General features: G+C 41.9%; 1 protein-coding gene across 1 annotated transcript; it reads left to right on the top strand.

Moving 5' to 3' along the window:
• LPO (lactoperoxidase) lies at window positions 1–27586 on the top strand. The gene is made up of 12 exons (XM_056816506.1): window positions 1–100; window positions 846–912; window positions 5274–5446; window positions 8903–9020; window positions 11162–11291; window positions 11809–12015; window positions 13725–14049; window positions 17638–17798; window positions 20614–20866; window positions 22885–23058; window positions 25482–25722; window positions 26793–27586. The coding sequence occupies exons 1-12, from the start codon at window positions 1–3 to the stop codon at window positions 26998–27000; spliced, it is 2157 nt and encodes a 718-aa protein (XP_056672484.1). The 3' UTR covers window positions 27001–27586.

Raw genomic sequence — 27586 nt, 5'->3', positions numbered from 1 at the left:
ATGAAGCTGTTCCTCTCCTTTGCTGGGCTCTTGGCATCCCTAACCTTGGTTTTATCTACTGAATCTGCAGAGACCTTTCTCCAATCTACCGAGTCTGCAAGCAATGGTAAATACCTCCCCTTTAGTAAAGAATCTATATGCCCCTTGGCTTGGCCCCAGATCTCACTATGGTATGCCATAGGCATGCTGTTAGTCTATTCCCCTATGCTGAAGTTGTGTAACCAGGCCAGCACATTTCTGTGTGAAACCTGCTTATAGGAACAGGGTGCAGGGACCATCTCAAAGGGAAACCAAGAAAATCCTAGCCTAAATTCTTTTGTTCTCTTCTTCTCCCTAGCCTTCCATTAAAGTAATTAATTTAATTAGCTAATTTAGTTTAATTCAAGCCAGTTCAATTCAACTAACATTTATTAAGTTCCTACAATGCACCAGATGTTATGCTTGATGCTTGAAAATACAAAGATAAAAATTAGACAATCCCCAATCACTCAGGGATCCAATCCTACTACTGATCTTGCCCCCTCTTTAGCCCTTTGCTAGGAGGAAAAGGAAGTATTTATACCAGTCTTGGTGTGGACATCCAACTAGTTTTAGCTCAGCTGCAGCTCAGAAGTCCCAAGAGATCTACCATTCTCAGAATCCTCAATATCAGGGCTTAGAGGTATGTGCCATGATGCCTGGCCCCTTTTCAAACCCATAACCTGCCATTCAGTCCAACTGAACTCTGCCTCTTAGTGGTGGAAAAAAAAATGTTAGGCGCTGCCGTGGTCTTTAGGAAGACAACTAATCTTCTGCTCTCTCTTTCCCTCACCCCACCCTCTAAGAAAATAACAATAAGACAGAAGTCATCTATGAAGCTGTGAATGAAGCCAAGGACCAAGTTAATAAAGCCTTCCTAGCTGGCCGGACCAAGTAAGTGGGCAGGGATGGGGGTGATAACAGCAAGTACTCCTCTTTACCAGCTGCCACCATATAGAGAATACACCAGTATTCTCCTTGATCATTCACTGAATAGCAGTAAAATACTATTTGGCAAATGCATTGAATACCTACCATGTGCCAGCTAGGAGCCAAGGATACAAAACCCAAAGTGGAACAGAATTTGCCCTCAAGGAGCTTACACTCTATTGATGGAGACAACATGCATATAAAGAGATATTTACAGTTATTGGAAGAGGCACTAGCTATTTGGGGAGGCTTGGTATGGAAAATGGTTCTTGAGTAGAATGTTGAAGAAAACTAGTCATCCCAAGCAGCAGAGATGAAGAAGGAGTGCATTCTAGGTATGGTGGAACAGCCAGTTCATTGATAGGGGCATGAGAGATGCAATGTTGTGTGATAAATAAAAAGAAGTCCAGTTTGACAGGACCATAGAATTCCTGAAAGTGTATGTAATATGGCTAGAAAGGTAGATTGGGTTTTAGGGTTAGACAGAAAAGTTTACATTTGCTCCTAGAGATAACAGGGAGTCACTGGAATTTATTGATTAGGAGAGTAACATCAGACTTCTAAATTAAAACTCTGGAATTCTATATTTTATATCTATATCTGTCTATCCACCCACCCATCCATCCATCCAACCATCTTTCCATCTATCCATCTATCTATCTATCCATCTATCTATCTGTTTGTCTGTCTGTCTGTCTTTCTGTCTATCTATCTACCCTGGCCAAGAAGAAGATAATAGCTACAGAAAATCACTTTGGAAACCTTGGGCAGAATGGATTAAGAGTGGATGAGATTTAAAGCAGGTAGACCAATTGAGAGGCTACTGAGTCTAGTCAAGGTGATAAGGGTTTTAACTAGGCTGTGTGGTTGTCAGAAGAATCACAAACATTACCAGGTTTTTTGAAAGGTCATTCAGTTCAGTGATAGCAAATTCAAATAGAAATGGGGCCACTAAACCATACATAGGAATCCTTGTGGGTCAAATATTGACTCAGTTTTTAACTGTAATGTTTTGTTCTATTATATTTTTATTTATTCTGTTAAATATTTCCCAATTACATCTTGATCTGGATCAGTTTACACTCCCTTGCGGGCATGTTTGACACCTGAACTTTCTAGTTAACTCCTCCTGCTCTTGGGCAGAATTACACCTTTAGGAAATCCAGACACATGCTGTGTTTTTCTGTTCTGTTCTTAAAATTCTCCAAGAAAAAGTGTGTGTCTCAGAACCTTCTGGATTTTAAGGTTCATTTCAAACACCTTCTGCCTGAAGCCTTGCCTGATTCCCCACACCTGCTGGTGCCTTCCTTTCTTCATTACTGTATTTTTAACCACTTTGGTTTTGCTATTCAGTCATTTTTCTATCATGTTCGACTTTTCCTGACCCCATTTGAGGTTTTCTTGGCAAAGACACTGGCCTGGTTTGCTATTTCATTCTCTAGCTCATTTTACAGATGAAGAACTGAGACAAATCTCCTATTTTTTTAAGCTTACTCCTAATTCAGAGAAGTCAAAGTCTCTGTGTGTCAAGTATCCCAGGCCTGGGAATAAAAATGAACACAAAGTGGTGTTTGTGATCTGGAAAATGAAAGGACAAGAGAGAAAATGTAGGAAATAGGATGAGGAAAGCAGTCTTTGTTCTTTACCTTATCATAAAGTTAGTTCATCAGTATTTATTAAGCACTTAATATGTGCTAGGCTCTGACCTGCTAGATGACTCAGTGGATGAAGAGGCAGACCTGGAGCCTGGAGGTCCTGGGTTCAAATATGATCTTAGAGCACCGCCTTGCTGTGTGACATTGGGCAAGTCATTTAGTCCCAATTACCTAGTATTACAGAGCACTACAGAGCACTAGGCTCTGTTCTAAGCATACAAATAAAGAGAAAATGGTTTCAGAGAAACCTAGGAAGACTTGTATGGACTAATGCCGAGTGAAGTAAGAAGAATCAGAATAATTTATACCATAACAATATTGTAAAGACAATCAACTCTGAAAGTTTTGGGAACTAATCAAATAATGATCAACCACAATTCCAGAGTACTCATATGGAACAGGTTCTCCACCTCCTGATAAAGAAGCAATAGACTCAGAATACAGATTAAGATATGTTGTTTTTGGACATGAACAATGTGGGAATTTATTTGTTTGGGTTTTTTTTGTGTTTTTTTTTTTTGCTATATATGTTTGTAGCATTTTGTTTTTCCTGCTTATGGAGTGAGAGGGAGAGAAAGGTCTTCATTAAAAAGAATTTTTTTAACCCTTACCTCCTCTCAGAATCAATACTCAGGATAAGTTCCAAGGTAAAAGAGAATATGGGCTAGACCAGTGATGGCAAACCTTTTAGAGACCAAGTGCCCAAACTACAACCCTCATGCCACATGTGAGCCCTGGCCTTACCCCAGACAGGGGAGGGAGGAAGCATTCCCATTGGGATACTGAGCAGAGGGGCAGGTGATGAGAAAAATGTTTTCAGGCACACATGGAGAGAGGGAGGGAAGCAACCCCTTCCAGTACTCATGTCATAGGCTCATCAACATGGGGCTAGACAATTGGGGTTAAGTGGCTTGCCCAGGATCACAAATCTGAGGCCAGATTTTAACCCAGGACCTCCTGTCTTCAGGCTTGGTTCTCTATCCACTAAGCTACCTAGCTGTCCCAAGGATCTTCAATTTTTTAAATTTTTAAAAATTAATTAATTTTTTAAAAAGAGAAGCAAAAGCATAGTCCTTGCTGTTGAGTTGCTCACACTATAATGAGAGAAACAACTTGCAACCAATTATGTACATATAGATATATACAGAATAGATCAAAGATAATCTTAGAGGGAAGAAGCTAGTGGGGGAGACTGTAAAAAGCCTCCTGCAAAGGTAAAATTTGGGCTGTATTAAAGGAAACCAGTAGGAATATGTATTTTGGAATTGTGGCACAGCATATAGAGTACCAGAACTAGAATCAGGAAGATCTAAGTTCAAATATAGCCTTAGTTGTGTGACTTTGGGCAAGTCACTTAACCTCAGTTTCCTAATCTATAAAATGAACTAGAGAAGGAAATAGCAAGTGACTAGAGTAATTCTGCCAAGAAAACCCCAAATGCAGTCACAGAGGATTAGACATAACTGAACAACAATAAACAAAGTGGTTTAAAAGGCAGTAGCTTCTCAGCAATACAATGATCCAGGACAATTCTGGGGGATTCATGACAAAGAATGCTATCCACCTTCAGTAAAAGAACTGTTGGGATTGGAATGCAAATCAAAGCATACAATTTTTCGCTTTAGTTTATTTAGGTTTTTATTTGGGGGTTTTGATTTTATATGATTATTCTCTTACAAAAATGAACAATCTGGAAATATAGTTTGCATAATAATACATGTATAACCCAGATTGAAGTTCCAGATCTGGGAGATGGGAGGGAAGGGAGGAAAGGAGACAATTTGGATCATATAACTTCAGAAGACATATGTGGAAATATGTTATAAAATATCTTTATGATAAAAAATAAATAAAAGATAGTAGCTTAGAAAGGAAGGAATCTACAAGTAAGGGCATTAGAAAAGGATTTGAGCTGGACTTTAAAGCAAGAGAAAGATTCTATGAGGGGGGAATGAATTCCAGGCATGAGGAACCACCAAGAAAAAGATACAGAAATGAAAAGTGATGTGTCATGCATGAAGTATAGAGGGAAGGCCAGATGAGCTGAATTGCAGAGAGATGGAGGGAGAATTAACATCCATTAAGGACAGAAAGAATAGATTGGGATTAGATTATTTAGGGGCTTTAAAAACTAAACATTTATTTGAGCAACTAGTACAACAAGAGGCCATGGGTTCAAAAATACATCTAGTTCAAGATAAAGTGTTAGTTTTTTCCCAATACTAAAATCAGAGACCTAAACTGGACCACCAGTCTCTTGTGAATGTCTCTCTTCTAAAAATCATACTCTCCTGAGGAATGAGGAAATTTTACATTCCTCATATTATAGATGAGGAAATTAAGATTTAGAGGGTAATATCCCCTTTCCTGAGGCCACAGAGAACAACCTGTCTTATGAAATAACTGAAGCAAATGTTTATTTAAGTAAGTTCAGTTGTAAAATACAAACACTAATACATTTCAACATGGCGCCATAGGCTGAGCAGAGGTTCTATTGGTAGTTGAGGAAGAAGGGAATGGAGTTCCCAAAAGAGCACTGGAATCCAGAATTTCCCATGTAGCAGGCACTCCCACAATAACCTATAAGCAATCCTAGCTCCCTCAGGTAAAGCCTGGAGGCCACTGGGTCTCTCCTTCTGACTGATGGCCAATCACCCTGTCTCCTTGTAGGCTGAAGGCAGTCATGGGCAGCACTCCTACTGCCCTCCAACTGTCCAAAGTCTTCAAACAAGCCACTGGCCAGACCCGGGAGGTCTTGCGCAAGGCCCAGGTATGGGAGGAATGCATCAAGATCCTAGGACAGAAAGGACACATGAGTGTGTTGGCCATTGACAATGTCACAGGTACTCCCCAAATCATGGGATTCTAGCTGGGGGAAAGGGGAAAGTAGGGGGGCTCTTTTCCTAGAAATAGAACTTGATATTTATATCCCTTCCCCTAAAAATACATTCTTTCTATAATACCTATGCAATTCAATGTTCATTGAGTGAATTAATAGTAATCTACTTTCCATTACTATATTTCCCTCTCACCTTCTTAGAACAATAAATAGGTTAGGGGCAACTAGGTAGCAAAGGGGAGAGAGTGCCAGGCCTAGAGTCAGTAGGACCTAGGTTTAGATCTGCCTTCAGACATTTACTAGCTGTATGACCCTGGACAAGTCATTTAACCCCAATTGCTTAGCCCTTACTGTTCTTCTGTCTTAGAACTAATACTAAGACAGAAGGTAAGGATTTTTTTTTAAGAACCATAAGTTAAAGCCAAATGAACTCTTAGAATCATTGCGGTTCCAACTGGAATGGACCTAGTTTAACATTCATCCCTTTTTCCTGGGAAGAAGAAAACTGAGGCCAAGTGAAGGAAAATTAATCCTTCAAGGCCATAAGTTGGTTGAATTCAGGAAGGTCCAGAGTAGAGAACATTTCATCTTATTGTATAGATAGGGATTAATTAGGATTCTGATCTCAAAGGCAAGAGGCAGCCTGGAGAGAAAATTGACCTCAGAGTCAAGAAGGCTGGATTCACATCCTCTCTCTGATACATGCCTACTACTTGGATGAGCCTGGCCAAATCATTTAATAGTTCAGTGCCCCAATCTCGAAGATATCATCACCTTGCAGAGAAGGGGCTACCCTGCATAGGCGAAGGGAGTTTCCTCACCAGAGAATTCCCTAAACCAGTGAAATCACAGACCTAGTCCCTATGCTAAGTGAAATTTGGGTTGGTTTGTTTTTTCCAGACAAAGAGGATCTGAAAGGATGATTCCTCCGGGGAAAAGTACCCTAATTTTCTCTCCAAAATGTCCCCCAAAATGTCACTAGGTGGGGATTTCAGGAGGAGTTCAATACCTGGAAATTACATCTGGGGCTTCCTTTCCTTTGGCCATTTTCTGCTCTCTCCAGGCTTTTAAATAAGGAAGGAGACTAGGGGGAGCTAAATGATTGCAACGGAGAAATCAGTTCATTTTTTTGAAGTCAACCTCAAACGGCATCTATTAGTTTAAAAGAATGTTCTGGGATCTCTACTATAGCAGGCTGTGCTGGTAGCTTTGGTTACATATTTCTATTTTAAAATATGGTATTTTTTTTTCTCAACATAGACACCACCTGAAAAGGTTAAGAAATTCATGACTTTAATTAGAATATGTAATCACCCTCCAAAGATCTTTGTCAGATATATACAGTTTGCTTTTAATGTATGTTTAATTAAAGATGATGAAAGGTCAAATGGGGAGGGGGGGAAGGTTGGTTGGTGGGGGGGTTGTTTATTGTCTGTTTTTGCTTTCTGATTCATTTGAAAGATTTGGGGTGTTTTTACAGAAAATGCCCAGAAGACAAAAGATAGGCTGTCAGTCAGCATCCCCTCCCACTCCGACCCCCATCCAAAGACACATCTCAGCTTCTTTTTTCTTTTCCTTTCTTTTCTTTTCTTTTCCTTTCCTTTCCTTTCTTTTCCTTTCCATTCCTTTCCTTTCTTTTCTACCCTTACTTTTGTCTCAGAATCTATAGTACTGATTCCAAGCCAGAAGAGTGGTAGGAACTGGCTGTTGGGGTTAAGTGACTTGCCCAGGGTCTACGGCTAGATTTTGAACTCAGGTCCTTTCAACTCCAGGTGTGCCACTCTACCTGCTTTGCTACCTAACTACCCCTGTTTCTGTTTTCAAAAAAAAACATTTCCAAACAATCCTGAAAAAGGAAGGGAGAAAGAGGCAGAATTGGGGGTCTCAATGATGCAGGGTATATGAGAGTAGAACCCAAGCCAGCTACTTTCATAGAGTTCTCTTCTTAAGATAAAGATAGCTTTAGAGCTAGAAGGTACCTCACAGGCCAACTAATCCCCCATCGTTTTATAGATGGGGAAGGGAGGGTGGATGGAACAAGGATTTATTAAAAGCCTACCATGTTCCAGGCACTGTGCTAAACAAGTATTATCTCATTTGATCTTCACAACAATGTTGGGAGGTAGGTGCTGTTATTCCCCCCATTTTATAGTTGAGAAAACTGAGGCAGACAGAAGTTAAATGACTTGCCCAGGGGCACACAGCTAGGAAGTGTCTGAGGCCAGACATGAATTCAGGTCTGTCTGAATCTAGCCCTTTATCCACCGTGGCACCTAATAGAGCAAATGAAGGAAGCTTGAGTGACTTGTCTAAGGTCACATAGGTAGCCAGGGTTAGTGATAGGTTTGAGCTGTATTACACTTATTCCTCCCATGTGACTAGCTTCCCCTGCCCTCCTTTATTGTTAATGCCAGGGAAACAGTTGGGCATTATCAGAAAGGAAGGAGCACTAACCTCTATCCCAGATTGCTCCTGCTCCTGCTCTATGGCTTATTAAAGTCATTTGCCCAAAACCTCCCTTCGCTGTGTTCCAAAATCCTGCCCCCTCCTACCTTTAACCCCCAAAGCATCTCTCTCTTGTCCCCTGTGCAGCCAACCTGGGGGGGGGGGGGGAGTAAGAAGGACAAACATTGATTCATGCTCATGCTGAGATGGCCAGGAATATTGGCTGTCTGGAAAATGGAAAAAAAAAAAGATGGCCCAGGGAATCAATCAGTCTGGAGGTAGTGGACCTGCAGACCTTGGGATCAAGGGAAGAATTATTAGTCAGTGTGGAACAGATGTTTGGAGCCAGCAAGCCTGCCCTCCTTAAATCATAACAGGTTAGGCTCAGAGTCCATATGGTGGAAGAGGCAAGGGGAAGCCAGTCCACTTAAGAAGAGAGCTAAGTGGCTCCCTGGATAGAATGCCAGACCTCATTCCCGGGTTCGAATCTGGCCTCAGATACTTCCTAGCTGGGTGACCCTGGGCAAGTCGCTTAACCCCAATTACTTAGCCCTTACCACTCTTCTGCCTTGAAACTGATACTTAATATGGATTCCAAGATGGAAGGGAAGGATTAAAAGAAAACAAAAAGAATAGATGGGATCTGCCAGGAAATTGGCAGGTCTCAGGAATATCTCCTTTCTAGGAGGGATAGGGCAGGGGTGTGCTGGAGCCAGCTCAAACCAGCTTGACCGCTGATTGTTACAAAATAGGGTTTGATTTATTGCTTTGTTGATCACCTAGATTTAAGAGGTTGATGGAGGAAATGTTGATAACCCAGATTAAATTGAGAAGTGTATTTAGGTATGCCTTTTTTTTTCCTCCTAGAGAGCTAGCTGTTAAATATTTATCAACACACCACATTATGCTGGTTTGAGAAATTGTAGACGATAGTCTAACAGTACCATAGCCCAATCTTAAACTGGAAAGAGGGGCAAAACCTCCGAGCTTCTAAAATGGTCTTTTTCAATTATAGCCCCCAGTTTGGACTTGAATCTGCTTTCTGAGGAGGTGGGCTGTAACAAGGTGACTCGACCAGTGAAGTGTGACTGGAACAGCAAATACAGAACCATCACTGGAGAATGTAACAATAGGTGTGTGGGTACCCCTGGGAAAGGTTTTCCTCTCTGAAGCAGAAAGATACCTAGGCTACCCTTTCACATCATCCACTTGGCTGCCATTGCTCCCTCCACCTTCCAACCAGGGACCATATGGCCCTTAATGTTACATTCATATTTTACATAATTACATTTAATCACATTCAATAATAACTACATACATGGATTTATATAACCCTAACAAGTAAAGACATACATTATACTCCTATATTACTAAAAACACGAAGTGTTTAGAAATCACGTAACACATGAGCATCCTAACCAATTTATTACTTAATGTTACATAAGACCTACTATGCTGGCGTACTTAGACATCATGTCTACGTTCACCAGATGGTATTTTCTTTAATCATACTAGCATATCACAACCTTTAGCAGTACCTCATCTTGCAGTTCTTTAGGGGAAGCCCATAAATTGTGACATACCTAAAATTCTTTAATGAGTCATTATCTCAGTGGCATTTAAATTTCAGTCACTCTAAGTAATCCCATTAAATAAGGCATCACAATGACATGAGTACTAAACCACTCATAACCAGCATAACTGATTCTGACTGACATGGAGGAATTTTTCTTTCCCTTGGAGGGGGTGGGTGGTAGTTATCAACTGGACAGGCTCCTGGAAGACTCTCATAACTCTCATAACATTCATCTGTGACATTTCAATGCTATCTTTAAAGCTCACACATTTAGGGGCAGCTAGGTGACTTGGCTGGATAGAGAGACAGATTTGGAGTCAGAAATTCCTGGGTTCAAATCTATCCTCAGATACATCCTAGCTGTGTGACCCTGGGCAAAAGTCACATCCATTGCCTAGCCCTTACTACTCTTCTACCTTGGAACTAATACTTAGTATTGATTCCAAGACAGAAGGTAAGAGTTTTTTAAAAGGGGGGGAGGGGATTTGAACAAACAAAAAAAAATTCCTGGTTTGATTGTGGATGCATCCTCTACCAAAATATACTGTGACCCCTCCACATCTTTGTAGAAACTTGATGTATGTTACTTTGCTACAAAAAATTCCTCATCCGTTGTCAACCAGAGGCTTTCAGATCTAGGATTGGCAGACACCTTAGAGGTCATTAAGTCCAACTCCTCACTTAACAGATGAGAAAGCTAAGACCCAGAAAGGCTAATCAACTTGCTCACAGCTCAGTGGCAGAGGCAGGATTCCAACTCGGGTCCTGTGACTCTACATTCATCATTCTTTTCTCTTCCACACTTCCTCCCAAGTGAGATAGTAGGTAATAGTACATAGTATGTGATGAACAATCAAGATGCCATGTCCTCTAGGTGAAGTGACTTACCCCAGATCACATTCCTAGTAAACCAGGGTCAGGACTCACATTCTAAATTTCCCCCACAATTAACAATTCCCTACAGTCCAAGTTTTTATTGCCATATCATAACTAAGAGAAGGTCACCAGAGTGGTGTCCCAAGGCAGAAAATTTAGAGGGAACATAGAGAACTTTCCAGGGACCCACTCCTTCTGCCTTGCAGGGCTCATTCCTTCTGGTACCCACCATTCAGGGGTCGTTCCCTCCCTCCCATAGCCAGGAAAATTGGAAAGAGCAGTCAGCATGGTGCCACACAAAGAGGGCAGGATTTGGAATCAAAGAATCTGAATTCAAATCTTGACTCTGCCATTTACCACTTGTGTGACTTGGGCAACCTACTTGACTTCTCTAGGACTATAAAATGAGGAGGTTGAACCAGGTGGACTCCAAGGTCCCTTCCAGCTCTGTTTTTGTACCATGATTCTTTTTATTTTTTAACCTTTACCTTCTGTCCTAGAATCAATACTGTGTATTTGTTACAAGACAGAAGAGTGGTAAGGGCTGGGCAATGGAGGTCAAGTGACTTGCCCAGAGTCACACAGCTGGGAAGTGTCTGAGACCAGATTTGAACCTCTCCACAATCATTTCCACTTCCATTTGCCTCAGACACAAAAAGTTCCATATATAACTCTGGGAATTGCTATTCCTCATAAAAGTCCATACTTAAAACACCTCCTAGGCCCCCTACCACTACCCATTCTCCTCTAATACATAACAGACCTATCCAAGGCTACTAGGACCTGGATGGAGGTAAAGCCCTGTTTTTTTCTCCCTCTCAGACGGGATCCCACACTGGGCTCATCAAACAGAGCACTCGCCCGATGGCTGCCTGCAGAATATGAAGATGGGATTTCTCAGCCCTACGGGTGGACTCCTGGGGTCAAGAGAAATGGCTTCCCTCTCCCACTGGTAAGGAAGAGAATTCACTATCACACATAGAGAAATAAGAAAAAAGAGACAGAGAACCGAAGAGAGAAGAGTCAGAACTGTAGAAGGTTGTTGAGATTGAGTAAATGACTGCCATTTTTACTTGATTCTCGATTAAGTTTTTCTAAAGCCCAGTAGGTGGAAGCAAAGTCCACAACCATATCCTAAGCTAAGCCAGGAAGAAACAGATACTCAGCTGGGCACAGCCAGAATGCTCTATGTTCCATCGTCATGGCACAGCGCCTCTCCGTCCCTTCCTGATCTCGCTCATCCTAACCCTGCACCCCAAATTCATTAGCGGTTGTTTTCCTGAGATTTGATGTGCTTTATCTGAAGAGCTGGCAGCCTTTGGGGCACAGCTTTCCCCTCACTCAGAGTCCACCATATCTCTGACACTTCAAGAACAACGTGCCCAGTTCCAGAGCAGCCGAGTTCTCCTCTCTTTCGTGCATTCCAAACACCAGATCACTCCCTTCCTCTCATCTCACTCTTCTCCTAGGTCCGAGATGTGTCCAATCAGATAGCCGGCTACTTGAATAAACCTGATGAACCTGACCCATCGGGATCATTGATGTTAATGCAGTGGGGACAGTGGGTGGACCACGACCTCGACTTTGCCCCAGATACTGAGCTCATACTTAATGAGCACAGCAGAAAGCAATGCGATGAACACTGCATTCAAGAAGACAACTGTTTCCCCATCATGGTAGGCTCCTGGTGGGATTACCACCACCACCACCATCCCAACCCCAGCCTCCCACTCCCGTCATGTCGTGGTGTGGTCTTTGACCATCTTCCTTCTTGGCGTTGGAATGACCTTTGGTAATGCAATTTCAGGCCCACAAAACTTGGGTATGGAGCAGCTGTTTAGCAGGAGGTGTACAAAGAGTAGAGCAGGACCTCTCAGGAGATATTTAATGGGGTATGTTCAGAGAAGAGCAGGAGTAGGGAGGGAGGTCTCTTCAATCAAACATGCAACAAAAGGAGTATAATTGGGGATCACCAGGTGGCTCAGTAGATAGACAGCCAGTTCTGGAAATGGAAGATCCTGGGTTTAAATCTGGCCTCAAAGGCTTCCTAGACTTCCTTAGTGTCTTCTGCTTTGGAATAGATGCTTAGCATTGATTCGAAACCAGAAGGCAAGAGTTTAAAAATAGAAAAGAAAAAAAAACGATTATCTAGCCCTGCCAAGAGTAAGGAGTTAATAATGGTCCTGCTGCACTTTGTCTTACATCCCATCTGCAGTACTAAGTACCACAGTGTAGGAAGGAAATCGATGATGATGATCATATAATAATAATAATGACTTCTATTTACATATGGTTAACTATGTGGTGCATTAGAGAGAGTGTGACATGGCTAAATGACAAAAGTAAACTTGTGTGACTTCATCTTATTGTAAATTTTAAAAATTAATATAGTAAATATATCTTTTTAATATATAGTAAATATAAAAATATTGTATTATATTTAATAATATTTAGTAATATTTAACTTGAAGCAAAAGGAAAGTAAAAGGCTAGAGAAACAGATAGAGCTCACCAGCCTCCCACATGGAAAAGAGAGCCAGAGTGAGGAACCACACCAACTATATACAAACAACCTAAAGACACATATACAAAAGGGAAAAGGGAATTTTGGGACGAGGGAAGAATGCTGGAAGATGAAGTCCAAAGGATACAAAATTTCTACTTATACATTATAGAGGTAGACCCTGAAGCCAAGAGAGGGGAAATGATGTGCCTAAGGTCCCACAGCTAATAAGATTAAAAATCTATTATTTGAATTCTGGGGTCTTTTGACTTGAAAACCAAAATTTTTTTCTGCTATACCACATTTTCCCTTCCCCCTGTAAAAAGTAGCTCCTCCATATAAAAAACTGGGGACTCCTGTGCCCCAGTCATCATCAGCTCTCCCTACAGGCACAACCTCAAATTCTAGGGAATTTTCAAACATTTTGCTGATATCTTTTGGTTTTATATCAACTTCACTTTCTAGCAGATCACCTTGCCTCCTCCCAGATAGTCATCCCTTAAAATGAAAAATGGAAAACTAGAGGAAAAAAGAGCTCCCGACCACACATCAACCCATTTCACCATTGTCTATGTGGGGCTGCTAATGGAAATTGCACACATCAGGGTTTAGTTCACATGCTCTTATGAGAAAAGTTCCTAAATGAGCTAAATTAGACCATAGTGCCATAGTACCGACCTTGTATGTACTAGGCACCAGGAAGCCAAAATGTAAGCTCAAGGAGCTTTTTCTCAGGGGAGGCCCCAACAACATGTACACAGATAAGAATATCCAAAACCCACACCCTCTGCCATGTCTATCCCTGGACATGAGGGCTGCTGATGGGACGGGATGGGACCAGTCTTGCCAATCTTGCCAAGATACTTCCTGTTTCTGTGTTAGTTCCCACCTGGCGATCCCAAGTTGAAGAATCAAGGACCCTGCATGCCCTTCTTCCGGGCTGGCTTCGTCTGCCCTACGGACCCTTTCAGTTCGATGACCCGAGAGCAAATCAATGCCCTGACTTCTTTCCTGGATGCCAGCATGGTCTATGGGCCTGAGCCACTTCTTGCCAACAAACTCCGGAACATGAGCAGCCCCCTGGGCCTCATGGCAGTCAATGAGGAGTTCTCGGACAACGGATTGGCATTCCTGCCTTTTGACAACAAAAAGCCCAGTCCTTGTGAATTCATCAATAGTACCGCTGGGGTGCCCTGCTTCCTGGCTGGTAAGTCCTATTGGCATAGTTCTCATGTTTTCCAAACCAAAAATCGGGGCCCATCATCTGACAAAATTCCTTTTGCAAAACCCCACTAAAGGTATGCTTTCTTTTCTTGAAACTGTGACTGTCATGGAAAATCTGGGACATATGGTCTGCTGCACCTACTGAGAAGCAGAGAATGAGGGCCAAGGGAAAGGAGGGGGAGGACATTGGAAGAGAAGATGCAAGGTCAAGAAATGGGGCCATCTATCATCCATAAAGCAGACCAGGAAAATTCCCATGATGCCACAAGGCAATTTTTAGCAGGAGAAAAGCCCCTACTGTTATCCTCTCACCCTAGATGGGGGGGGGGGGTGTACAGGGCAGATTAGCCCACAGGCACTGGACAAATGCTCAGTTGACCATTTGGATAGTCATAGGATAATAGAACTGGAGTTAGAAGGGAACTTAAGATCTATCCATTAATCAGATCTTCCAAGGAAACAAGTTTGTCGAATCTAATTCCCTATTTGTAGATGGGCAGCTAGGTGGCACAGCAGAGAGAGCATTGGACCTGCAGTCAGAAGGACATGAGTTTAATTCTAGCCTCCAGACACTTAACTAGCTGTGTGACTCTGGGCAAGCCACTTAATCCAGTTTTCCTCAGTTTCCTCATTTTCAAAATGAGCTGGAGAAGGAAATGGCAAAGCACTAGAGTATCTTTGCCAAGAAAGACCCCAATGGGGTCATAAAGAGACACAAGTGAATAACAACAAAAATTTGCAGATGAGAAAACTGAGGCATTTGAGGGATTTGCTCAAAATATCACAGCTTGTATCTGTAGCAGGTCTTACTGACCCATGATCTCTCTGTTCTACCACAGTACCTTTGTAGACCATGCTGCCCACTTCTCATCTGGAAGTGATAGAAAAGATTAACAATTGCCTAAAGAGCCCCAGATAAAACCTGGGAAAGCATCTCATTGAGAGAGTCTAGAAGAGCAGAGATGTTCAGGGAAGAAGGCTGAAAAAAGCAGAGATGAGACCTACCTCAAAGGTTCCCTCTGGATCAGCCAATGGGATGTCTGAAGTACTTACTGCACATGTTATTATGGGGTTAGAAGTGAAGAAGAGAAGAAGAAAATGAGCTCTCACCAGCACTATAGCCTCCTAAATGGTCTCCATGCTCCTAGTCTCTCTCCTTTCCAATCTATCCTCCTTGTAGTTGCCCAAGTAATATTTCTAAAATATAGGTATGACCACATCACTCTTGTACTCAACAATGCTCAGGGGCTCCCTATTTCCTCTAGAATAAACTACAAAATCTGTGGTCTCATAGGTAGTCTTCTGCCACCTGGGTCCCAATTACCTTTATAATCACTCATATTTCACATTATTCTCTCCCAAGCACTCTCTACTCCCATTGGCCAAGAAAACCCCAAATAGAGTTACAAAGAGTCAGATATGGCTGAAAAACAGCTGAAAAAAAAAGGGAAATGACATCTGCACAGGTGAAGTGCTCTCCCTTTTCACCTGTCTCTTACAAGGTCCTTTCAGTGCCTTTAGAAGCATCAAGATGGAGAGAGCTTTAGGTCTTGAGTTAGAAAGACCTGAGTTTAAATCAGGTCCCACACACTTACTAGCTGGATGAACTGGGCAGGTTGCTTAACTGCTACCTGCCTCAGTTTCCTTCACTGTAAAATATTGTGAGGATGAAGTCAGATATTTGAAATAGCACCTAGCACAGTACCTGGCATTAATAAATGCATATATGTATATGTAATAAAATAATAGGGATTAATAAATGTATATTTCCTTCCTTCAAAGAAAAAGCCAGGTGCTACCTCCATTCCCCTTTTATTTTCATTCGTCCCTTCTTCCTATTATCTTGAAATTACTTTGTATTATTTTTGTTCACTGGGCCCTTCTTTCTTTTATCTTGAAGTTATTTTGCATTACTTTTTAAACCTTTACCTGATTCTAAGGCAGAAGAGTGATAAGGGCTGAGCAATGGGGGCTAAGTGATTGCCCAGGTGAAAAGGAGGAGGAAAATGGGGACTCTCCTCTCTTACTAATGGAGAGGGATGAACAGGTTTAATCCACTGGATGGATGTGTTTCTCCAGTGAAAGGCTGAAAGGGAGATGTGAAGGAAAGCTGAAAGGTCTGAGGAAAGATGGTTGTGTCTCTTCTTCCTCAAGTTTGGCTGACCTTAGAGCTTTGGGTTACTCAGAGAGAGACAGGAGGAATCTGTCTACATCTCTCCCCAGGGATATACCACAAACTGTATCCTTGAGCCTTGAAAGTGGGCTCAGCTGCTGGGAAAGATGTTGAATCCCAGACAGTCCTTTCAAAGGCGAGGGTTTTTGTTACGGAGCCCTTCCCAATAAAACTCAGTGGCAAGCTGAATCTCTGCTTGTCACAGATGAAACAAGACGTACTTTGGTCTTGTTCACTATTCCCCCAACCTCTATCTTCTCATGAAAACCCCAACCAAACTCAAACTGACATAAACTGAGATTTATTTGAAGAGATGGGAAACAAAGGAGTCGGAGGGACAAAGCAGTAGGATGGAGGGATAGGGATGCCCTAATAGCTATATTTCACAGTAGTTGGTTTTCAAAGGTCCTTGGCCAGAGGCTTTGTGCCTCAAACCTTTTTTCCAACACCCTGTTTCTTATTTTCTTACACGACACTATCTTAAAGTAATATCTCTATAAATCTAGCCAATTAAAAACAAAAAGGGGGAGACCCAAAAGGGAGAGTGCAGATTGGCTCTGCCGCAGAGTTCAACTGGACTTCTTGTCAGTTTTGAGTAGCAGTAGACAATCGAAGAGAGGTTGTGAAGATTTCTAACTGGAGACAGGTAGACTACAAGAAGAAAATCAGGTTCTTTCTCTTCCTACAGCTTCAGATATTTCTCTCACCCTCATGAAAACGCTCCTGTCAGTTTTCTTCCAAGGCTGGAAGTAAACCATTGCCCAGAATTCTCTCAGCTCTCAGTTCTTTTTCCTAGAATTCCTTTTGCTCACTCTCCACTCCTCCTCAGCCAGCTGCTGCTTATCCAAACAGCAGGGTTTCTTTTTCCTACATTATACAGGGTCTCAGAGTTGTCAGAGGCCAAATTTGAACCCAGGACCTCCCAACTGTAGGCCTTGCTCTCTATCCACGGAGTTACCCAGCTACTTCCTATTTTGCATTGTTTTTGTTCATCAGTTCCTTCTTTCTCTTATCTTGAAATTATTTTTGTGATTGCTTATCTGTGTTCAGGTTTTATATATAATATATAATATATATATATATATATATATTCCCCTCTCCTCACTAGAAGGTAATCTCCTTGAAGACAGTGAGTGTTCTGTTTTTGTCTTCATATCCCCCATTGCCAAGAATACTTAATATATAAAACAAATGAAATGAAATTGAATTGAAGAGATGTTCCCTAAGTTCCTCAAGAAACTTATATTCTAATAGGAATGAGCTGGAAACAAGTCATATGGGATAAGGAACCTAGAGGCTGAGGTTGTTCCCTTTCTCTTCCCTGTATCCCCTCTCAACTTCTTAGACCTGGGACCTGGGACTACTCTGGGTATCCAAAAATTTCCTTGATTTCTCCAGGTGATTCCCGGGCCAATGAACAGTCTTTACTAGCAGTCACCCATACACTTTTTATTCGGGAACACAACCGATTGGCCAAGGAGCTGAAGGAGATCAATCCCCATTGGAATGCAGAAAAACTCTACCAGGAAAGCCGGAAAATTGTGGGTGCAATAATACAGGTAGGGAAGGAGATTGTATTTTCACATCTGCTTGGCTACAGTCTTTTTTAATTTTACATTTACATTTATATTTACATTTTAAATTACATTTTTAAAAATGCAATTTTATTTTATTTATTTATTTTCAATTAGCAAGCATTTATTTTCTCTTCTTCCTACACACCCCTTGGGGGGGGGGGGGGGGAGGGAAGAGAAAAGAAAAGAAAAACCAAAACCCTTGAAAGAAATATACACAGTCAATTCCTATATTGGCTATGTCTAAAACATATATCTTATCCTGAATCTTGAATCCATCACGTGGGTAGTATGGTTCATCACTGGTCCTTTGGAATCATAGCTGGTGATTGCACTGATCAGGGTTCTTGAGTTTTTCAAAGTTATTTTTTTTTTATATTTTAGGGGGCAGCTGGGTGACTCTGTGGATTGAGAGCCAGGTCTAGAGATGGGAGGTCCTGGGTTCAGATCTGAAATCTGAGGTTCAAAGCCTCTATTTCCTTTCTATCTTTCCCTTCCCTACCTCATTCCTTTCTAACATTAGACACTTCCTAGCTATATGATCCTTAACCAAGTCACTTAACCTTCATTGCCTAGCCCTTATTACTCTTCTGTCTTGGAACCAATAAACAGTATTGATTCTAAGACAGAAGGTAAGGGTTTCAAAAAATTGTAATTATATGTTTATAAATTATAATTAATATCTATGCTATTAGTGTTATTATACCCATTTCCTCTTGGTTCTGCTCACTTCACTCTTTGCAGTTCCTGTAAACCTTCCCAGGTTTCTCTAAAGTCACCCCTTTTGTCACTTCTTAGAGCATAATAACAAATACATTCCATTCCCCAGCAGGCATCCTCTTCATTTCTAGGTCTTTGCCATGACACAAAGAGCTGCTATAAATAATTTTGTCCATATAGATCCTTTTTTCTTCTTTCTTTGAGCTCTTCACCTAGTAGTGCTATCACTGGGTCCAAAGGTAGGCGTGATTGGGTGACATTTCAGACTTTGTTCCCAGCTGCTTTCCAGAATAACTGGATCAAGCCATGCCTCCGTCAGATGCAAATGCATTCATTTTCCCTTTTGTTCTAGTTTCTGTGTCCACATACTTTTCTTGATTCCACATCATATCCCTTCCTCCTATTTTCTTTACCTCCATTTCCTTTCTAATCTTTCCCTTCCCTACCTCATTCCTTTCTAACATCAGACACTTTCTAGCTGTGTGACCCTGGGTAAGTCACTTAACCCTGTTTGCCTCAGTTTCCACATCTGTAAAATGACCTGGAGAAGGACATGGTAAACCATTCCAGTATCTTTTCCAAGAAAACACCAAACGGGATCACAGAGAGGTAGAAAGGACTAAACAACAACAACAGTAATGATCTCGTTTCTTTATTTCTTCTTTTGCCACTACTCCATCTCCTCTTTGATCATTCAGCTTTCTAGTCTCAAATAAAACAGTGGATTTGTAACATCCCAGAATCATGTCTATGCTCCTATCACTCAAGTTTTTCCCATCTCTGCTACTTACCAGCTATGAGATCCCTAACCTCTCTGGACTTGCTTCATCTCCTACCAAATGGGAGTGTTAATATCCACAATACGATTATTCCTAATTTACATGCCATCTCAAACCGGAAGCCTTTCGTGAAAGCCTTAGTCAGTAGCTTCTCTCCACCCTCAAATTTTTATATATATACCTATCCGTTTTGAGCAGCTTGGTGGAGCAATGGATAGAGTTTCAGGGTTAGAGTCAGAAGGACTCTTCTACCTAAGTTTAAATGCAGCTTCAGACGCTATGTGACCCTGGACAAGTCATTTTACTGTTAGCCTCAGTTTCCTCATCTGTAAAATAAACCAAAGAAGGAAATGGAAAACCACTTATAGTATCTTTGCCAAGAAAACACCAAAAGGAGTCACCAAGAGTCACACATGACTAAAATATGACTAAACAACCACAGACCTATCTGTTTACATGTGTATCTCCCACCACCAACCATCACTTCCCACCAAATGGAATATGAGCACCTTGAAGGCAGGGATTTGGATTGGTCTGCTCTCTTGAGGCTTCATCCAACTCAAATATTCTCTCAACGTGGGATAGACTTAGAGACCCAGCTAGTAGGTTCACTGGTAGAAGAAATTCCTTCTAACAATAGAGGTCTACACTTTCCCTAAAACTTATAGTCTTATGGAAATGGGTCTTGTTCAATGACACAAGTAAGTTGGCTATGGGAGGGAAGTTGGGGGAAGAGGAGGGAAAGAACATGAATCTTGTAACCATAGAAAAATATTCTAAATTGATTAATTAAATAAAATAAAATATTTTTTAAATTAATTAATTAACTAAAAACTTATAGTCTTAGTTTTGCCCAGAGGAATAAAGGGTGAGGTGAGTGGCCCAAAGTCCAAAAACTAGTATGTGTCAGTGGCAGGATTTGAACCCACGGCTCTTGGCTTTGAGGCTGACACTCTAGTCACTACATCATGTTGCCTTTCTATCATCCTATGGAAAATCCAGTCATTTTGTCTTTTCTTCCATGGAAACAGAAAATGACTGCCTTCTCTCATTCAGATCATTTCTGCTCCCCAACACCAACTGCTCTGAGCCTTAGTTTCCTTGTTTGTAAAATAGAGACAACAATAACTATAGTAGATCCTTTGTGGGTTTGTTGTGGGTAATGAAAGATGGTCATGGGTCTAAAGTGCTTTGCAAGCCTCAGAGATCAACTGTTTAAGTAGCTTAGCCAAAGATTTCCTCTCTCTGACCTAATGGTCTCAGCCCTCCATCACCTGTTCTCCTTGACCCGTTTCTCCCAGGTTATCACCTATAACCATTACCTGCCTTTAGTGCTGGGAAAGGAGCTCGAAAAGGAGATTCCCAAGTACCAGGGCTATAACGAATCAGAGGATCCCCGCATTGCCAATGTCTTCACCTTTGGCCTTCGGTTCGGTCATACTGAGGTCCCGTCTGTTATCCACCGACTAGATGAGCATTACGAGCCCTGGGGCTCTGAGCCATCTCTTCCCCTGAGTACTCTCTTCTTCAATACCTGGAGGATAGCCAAAGACGGTGAGTGCCCACCAGGACTACTCTCCCTGCCACTCCCACTCCTCTGTGGCTGCTCTCTCCTGCTTGCTCTAACTTTCACCAGGCTGGCTGCTCACTCCCAGCACTGAGAGGGTGTCTCAAGGGTTCTTATCTTGGTTTGCCCTTTTTGACAAGTCCCAGGCTTCTCTGAGCACTCCACGAAGATTCCATGGACAGCGTTTCATTCAGTGTTTCACAAACTGTATCACACAGAATCCAAATGATAGAACGCCTTTCCATGATCAAAATTCAGCACTAGTGATATTTTTCCCTTCTGAGATACCAAATATGAAATTACTTACAAATCCAGAAATGTATTTTTGAGGCAATTTTCAGCAGATAGTCAGTTTTGCTTTGTAGAGTGTTTTGAGTGCTAGGTTTGAAGACAGGAAGACTTGGTTTTACATTCTGCCTCTGACATTTCCAAGCTGTGTGCCTGTAGGCAAGTCCCTTTACTACTCTAAGCCTCAGTTTCCTCATCTGTAAAAGAGGGACAGAAATATCTATTGTAGATCCTTTGCAGGGTTGTTGTAGGGAATCAAATGTATATAAACTTTACAAACCTTAAAACACAGTGTGAGATACTATTATTTTTTTTATTCCCAATTCTTCCTAAATCACCTTCATCCAGGGGTTGTCTGCAGCCTCAGACCAGCATTTATGGTTCCATTAATTGAAAGCCTCAATGATGGCCAAATCACCTTAGGGAAACACTAAATTTAGTATTTGTCATATTCTTTTTTTTTTAATCCCTTACCTTTCACCTTATTTTTTTAAAATTTAAACCCTCACCTTCCATCTTAGAATCAATACTGTGTATTGGTTCCAAGGCAGAAAAGTGGTAAGGACTAGGCAATGGGGATTAAGTGATTTGCCCAGATCACACAACTAGGAAGTATCTGATATTTTAACCCAGAACCTCCCTTCTCTAAGTCTGGCTCTCAATCCACTGAGCCACCCAGTTGCTCTTGTCGTATTCTTTTTTTAAGGTACTTTCCCTCACAAATTCCCTCTCCATAAAATGGGGGCATTGGATTGTTGTTGTTCAATCTTTTCAGTCACATTCAACTCTCCATGACCCCATTTGGAGGTTTCTTGACCAAGATCCTGGAATAGTTTACCATTTCTTTCTCCATTTTTTTACAAATGAGGAAACTGAGACAAATTATAAATTTTTTTACAAACGAGGAAACTGAGGCACATGGTATAATTATTTGCCAGATCACATGATAAGTGTCTGAGACTAGATTTGAACTTAGGTCTTCCTGACTCCAAGTCTTCCACTATATCCACTGCACCTCTTATTAGATTAGAAGATCTCTAAAGTCTCTCTTAGATCTCCTATTCCATGATTCTATGACAATAATCCTAAGACTTGGAAATACCTTTAAGAGGGCATGGAAAGTAGCTCTGAGTCTCCATTATCCATTTAGAAAGAATAAGTCCACCTCTCGCTTTCTCTCTTCCCTTATCACCAGAATGAAGTCATAGACTCTTAGGATCACAGACATGGAGAAAAAAATGAACCTTAAAGGTTCTCTAGTACAAGGCCATCATTTTACAGAGGAGGAAGCAAAGAGTCAAGGAGTGACTTGCTCACTGTCCCAAAGTTATTGTCAGGGACAGGACTTGACCCGAGATCATTCCAATTCTAAGACTAGGATGCTCTCTAGGCCACTCTGCCTCTGGTAGTATATCAAGAATCATTCCTAGGGTTCAAAGTGTTCCTCTAGGACCACAGTTAAGGGTTCTATTCCCTTATCCCACATTTCTAATGATGAGGTAGTGACTCAAGGCAGTTAATAATGGAGAAGGAGGTCACTTGGGCTATCTGCTGGTCAAAATGAGCAGAGGTCAAATAGATGTGCTCAATTCATAATAATACCATCACCAGGACAAAGTGAGAAGATTCCTTTCTTCCTGCTTAGATTGCTTGTTTTCCTTGGAGTTCGGTGTCGTACAGTTCAGGGAAGGTCACATCTCTGGCTATATTATTACAGGTGGAATTGACCCTTTTGTTCGAGGTATGCTGGCCAAGCCGTCCAAGATGTTGACTCAAGACAATATGATAACCAGCGAGCTGAGAAACAAACTTTTCCAGCCAACTCAAAAGATCCATGGATTTGACTTGGCCTCCATCAACCTGCAGAGAGGACGGGACCATGGGATGCCAGGTGAGAAAGGCATGGACCAGGCAACCCTCTGCTTTCATAAGGGGCTTCTAAAGGTTCCCCCATACTAAATCCAGCACTGGGAATTCAGGCTATCCTAAAATGCACATGGCGGCTAGAGTCATTTCTTAAGATTCCTTTTCCCCATTTCACAAATGGAAAATCTTGGAAAATTTTCTTCCCAGTCTGTGGCTCAGTTATTGCATCTATAAAATAAGGTCAGATTGGATTAGAAGACTCTAGGATTTCTTCTAGCTCTAAGATCCTATAATCCTCCATCCCTCCGTGATGTACAGATACTTAAAAAAAAATCCTTACCTTCTGATTTAGTATCAATTCTAAGGCACAAAAAAAAAAGTGGCAAAGGCTAGTAGACTATTGGGGTTAAATGATCTGCCCAGGGTCACACAACTAGGAAGTGTTTGAGGTTTGACTGGAACTCAGGTCCTCCCAACTCCAGATCTGGAGCTCTATCTACTGTGCTACCCAATTGCCCATGCACACATTTTTTTTAAATATCTGGCTCTGATCAAAACAGTGATCAATTATGATTTTAGAAGACTGACACTGAAGCTACTTTTCCCCTTTGGCCAGAGGTGCAGGATGAAATGTCATTGTGCAGACGTCACCAATGAATTAATTTGTTTTGTTCGACTAGATTTATTTGTTCTGAGGCAGGACTTGCATGGAGAGTGGGATAACTTAGGTAGTGATAGAGATGGAAAAAATAGAGAAAAGAGCATAAATAAAATAATTTTAAATACACATGGGAATAGAAAGCTGAAGGGGATGAGGGAAAAAAAGGGCGATTTTGTTACTGCTGTGTTAAATATAACAGGGATAGGGACTGGACTTGAGATATCACTGGTATAATAAAGTCTTGGGTAAGGAAATTCCCTCTACCAATGCTGATTGGCACCTTCTTTGCAACTTAGACAGTTGACTAAAACGCTGTAGGTTAAGTGACTTGCCCTGGGTCACACAGCTAATCTGTGTCAGAAATGAAACTTGAATTCAGGTTCTCCTGGATTTGGGTCTAGTTTTCTGTCTGCTCATTAGGGCCGCTTCTTGCTATATTTTGTACATGCTTTTGACAAACTACCCATAACAGGAAAACAATAACTGTTGTTGTCTGGACGTACCAATGAGAAACTAAATTTAAAATGTTAAAGATTATTCAGAGGAACGGGGGAAAAGCTGAAGAAGCTCTCTTATTCTGTACAGCACCTGAACAGATGTGGGCAGCCAGAACTAGGACAGGCAACTAAGACTCTTCTCTCTCAGGGTATCACAGGTAGAGAGCTGACAACAATTGCAATTAATCAATAAACATTTATTAAGCACCTACTATGTGCCAGGCACTATGCCAATGGCTAGGGAGAAAAAAAGAGTCAAAAGATAGTCTCTGTCCTCAAAAATCTTACAATCCAATAGGGGAGACAACATGCAAACAAACCCATGCAAAGCAAGCTACTCTGATGAGAGAAAATGGATAATAATGATGAATAAGGATGACTAAGAAATCACTAAGCGAGGGAAGGTACTAGGCTTCCGAGGGGCTGGGGAAAGCTTCCTGTAGGAGGTGGGATTTTAGTTGGGAAGCCAGGGAGGTCAGTGTTCAGAGGAGGAGAACATTCCAAGCAAGAGGGACAGCTAGAGAGAAGGCCTGAAGTTAAGAGATGGGATATCTTGCTTGTGGAAGAGCCAGGAGGCCCTGTAAATAGACCAAAGAGCATGCTGTGGGGACTAAGGTGTAAGAAGACTGGAAAGGTAGGAGCGGGCCAGGTTATGAAGGGCTTTGAATCTCTTTGATCCTGGGGGCCATAGAAAGCCACTGGAGTTTACTGATGGAGGGTGGCATGTGACCAGACCTGCATTTAAGGAAAATCACCTTGGGAGCTAAAAGAGCAGATTAGAATAGGGAGAACCTTGAGGCAGGCCGGCCCAACAGCAGGTATGGCAATAATTCCAAGCCTTTTACCACCTGGCCCCTTTCTACCCTTTCCATCTTTTTACACTTTACTCTATTCCACATACTCTCTGATCTGGCAGCCTCTGCCTTCCTACTGTCCCTTGAACACAGCAATCCATCTCCCATTTCCAGGCATTTTCACTAGCCGTCCCCCTTGTCTGGAATGATCTCCTTCTTACCTCTGCCTACTGGCTTCCTTCAAGAATGAGCTTAAATGCCACTTTCTACAAGGGCTTCACATAGTCTCCCTCACTGCTAGAGTGCCTTTCCTCTGACATCACCTTCCATCAACTTCATCTCTATCTAGTATGTACGGAGTTGTTTGGAATGCAAGCTCCTCTGAGGGCCAGGATCATCCCCAGTGCTTACAGCAGTGCCAGGCCCATAGAAAGCACTTAAAAAAGGCCTGTTGATTGATTGACTGTCTCTACCTTCCCTCTAATCCAATCCCCAGGGTACAACTCTTGGAGAGGTTTCTGTGGCCTCTCACAGCCTAAGACAGTAGAAGAATTGAGTGCCGTGTTGGGGAACAACAGGGAACTGGCTCAGAAGTTCATGGATCTGTACGGGACCCCAGACAACTTTGACCTGTGGATTGCAGCCATTGCTGAGCCCCTTGTGCCAGGGGGCAGAGTGGGGCCCCTCCTGGCGTGTCTCCTGGGGAAGCAGTTCAAAAAGATCAGAGATGGAGACAGGTAAGTCCCCCTAAGCAAGAAAGATGAGGTGCAAGGGATGGAAGAAGTGACATTTACAATATCAAGAGATGTTCTGGAGTAGCAGAAATAAAACTGGACTGGGGAGAAAACTCGGGTTCTGAGTTCTATCTACTTCTTCCACTGACCAGCTCTGATCTTGGACAAGTCATTTCTCTTCTTGCAGTGTGAATTTCCTCTTCTATAAATTAAGGGCTTTGAATTCTCAGGCTTCTTCCAGTTTCAACATTCTATGATTCCATAACTATAATTTCTTGGTGTAAAGGTGGAACTTTTTTTTTCCTCACTAGGACAGGTGATAAAACTCTTTCCCTCCCTTTCATCTTCATTCCCTATGGTGACAGATTCTTGTACTCTATGGGATGGAGAAAAGAGAAAACAAAGTAGGGACAAGATATTCTCAGAATGGTTTCCAAATTAAGGGCTGTCTATTGCTTTCTGCTCTATCCTCAAGATGCCAAGACACACACACACACACACACACACACACACACACACACACACCCTCTATCAAGGACGAATCTGTCATAGTTTTTTGCTTAAGGCCCATTATTAACATCCCATTATGCAACAGCCTTCTAGCTTCCAAATTAGCACCCATCCAAGTACATGGGTCTGTTGGCAAGTGGGTGTTTCTGAGGCTGAGTAAATTATAATCTGTAAGTATATACAACAGGCAACCAAGTCTTTCAAGTCCTTAAAGGGCTATTTCCTCTGTTCTCTTTGTCCCCAAGAGGAGAACCAGGAGAAATGGGAAAAAGATATGAAGAGGTAAATATCGATGTGATATTTGTATAATCTCCCTTATGATCCAAGTCATCCCAAAGAGGAACGGCTCCCTTGGCAAACAGTGGGTTCACCCTCTCTGGAGGTCTTCATAGCAGAAGCTAAATGACCACTGGTGGGTTGTGTTGTAGAGAGGATGCCTGTTCAGGAATGAGCTGGGCTAGGCAGCCCCTGAGGTCGCTAGCTGCTCAGAGATTCTACGGCTTCTTCTTGGTTCCTGAGGGTAGGGCGAGGGCCGTTTGAAGACCTTCTTGTCTTCCCCACAGGTTCTTTTGGGAGAAACCTGGAGTGTTCACCCCACAGCAGCGAGCCGCCCTGAAGAAAGTCTCCTTTTCTAGACTGGTCTGTGACAACACTGGCATTACAGAAGTCCCCATTAATGCATTCAAGGCCAACCACTACCCTCAAGACTTTGTGAAGTGCTCAGAAATCGACAGGCTGGACCTTACCCCCTGGACCTGTAAGAAGAATTAAGGCAACACCAATAATAGAACATCAACCTTCTAAGTACCATCAATAAGATGCCCCACCCTGTCCATGGCATTATTTCAGGGAAGTTAAACCTAATTCTTTTGACTGGAATTTCAGACCCTCACAATCCAGCCCTCGACTACCTTTCCAGTCTTTTCTCCCAGTATTCCCCAAATGATCTTGTTGATGGAATGTGCCTGATACTTCCTATCTCCAAATCTGTATGTATCGTGCTGCCTCCTATCTTTCTATTTATCAAAATCCTACTGGTTGTCCAGAGTCCAACTCAAGCCCATTTCTTTATGAAGAAATGGCACCGCTAAAGGTTTGTATTCTCCCTTTAGCACTCATCAAAGCCTCTCTTTAGTGGCTTTTCTGGGGACTTGCTTAAACATCTTTCTGTCTTGTCTCCCCAGAAAGACCAGGCATTCTTCCAGGGCAGGGAAAGGGTCAAAATCATTTTTGTATAGTAGTTGCTCCATAAACATTTCTAGATTGATGGATTGATTGAAGCTATGATTTTAATAGTGCAATTATGGACCGGAATAAACTTAATACACTAGAATGAACTTAATAAACTGTGAAATCC

This window comes from Monodelphis domestica, chromosome 2, assembly GCF_027887165.1.
Source record: "Monodelphis domestica isolate mMonDom1 chromosome 2, mMonDom1.pri, whole genome shotgun sequence".
Lineage (NCBI taxonomy): Eukaryota > Metazoa > Chordata > Mammalia > Didelphimorphia > Didelphidae > Monodelphis > Monodelphis domestica.
This window is presented reverse-complemented; position numbering and strand designations above follow the sequence as displayed.

What these genes read in the sequence shown, in the direction of transcription:
- LPO (XM_056816506.1), top strand. Translation starts at nt 1, where the DNA reads ATGAAGCTGTTCCTCTCCTTTGCTGGGCTCTTGGCATCCCTAACCTTG. An exon ending in CCAATCTACCGAGTCTGCAA is followed by an intron (nt 101 to 845) that starts GCAATGGTAAAT and finishes ATAAGACAGAAG; the next exon opens with TCATCTATGAAGCTGTGAAT. An exon ending in CTGGAGGATAGCCAAAGACG is followed by an intron (nt 20,867 to 22,884) that starts GTGAGTGCCCAC and finishes ATATTATTACAG; the next exon opens with GTGGAATTGACCCTTTTGTT.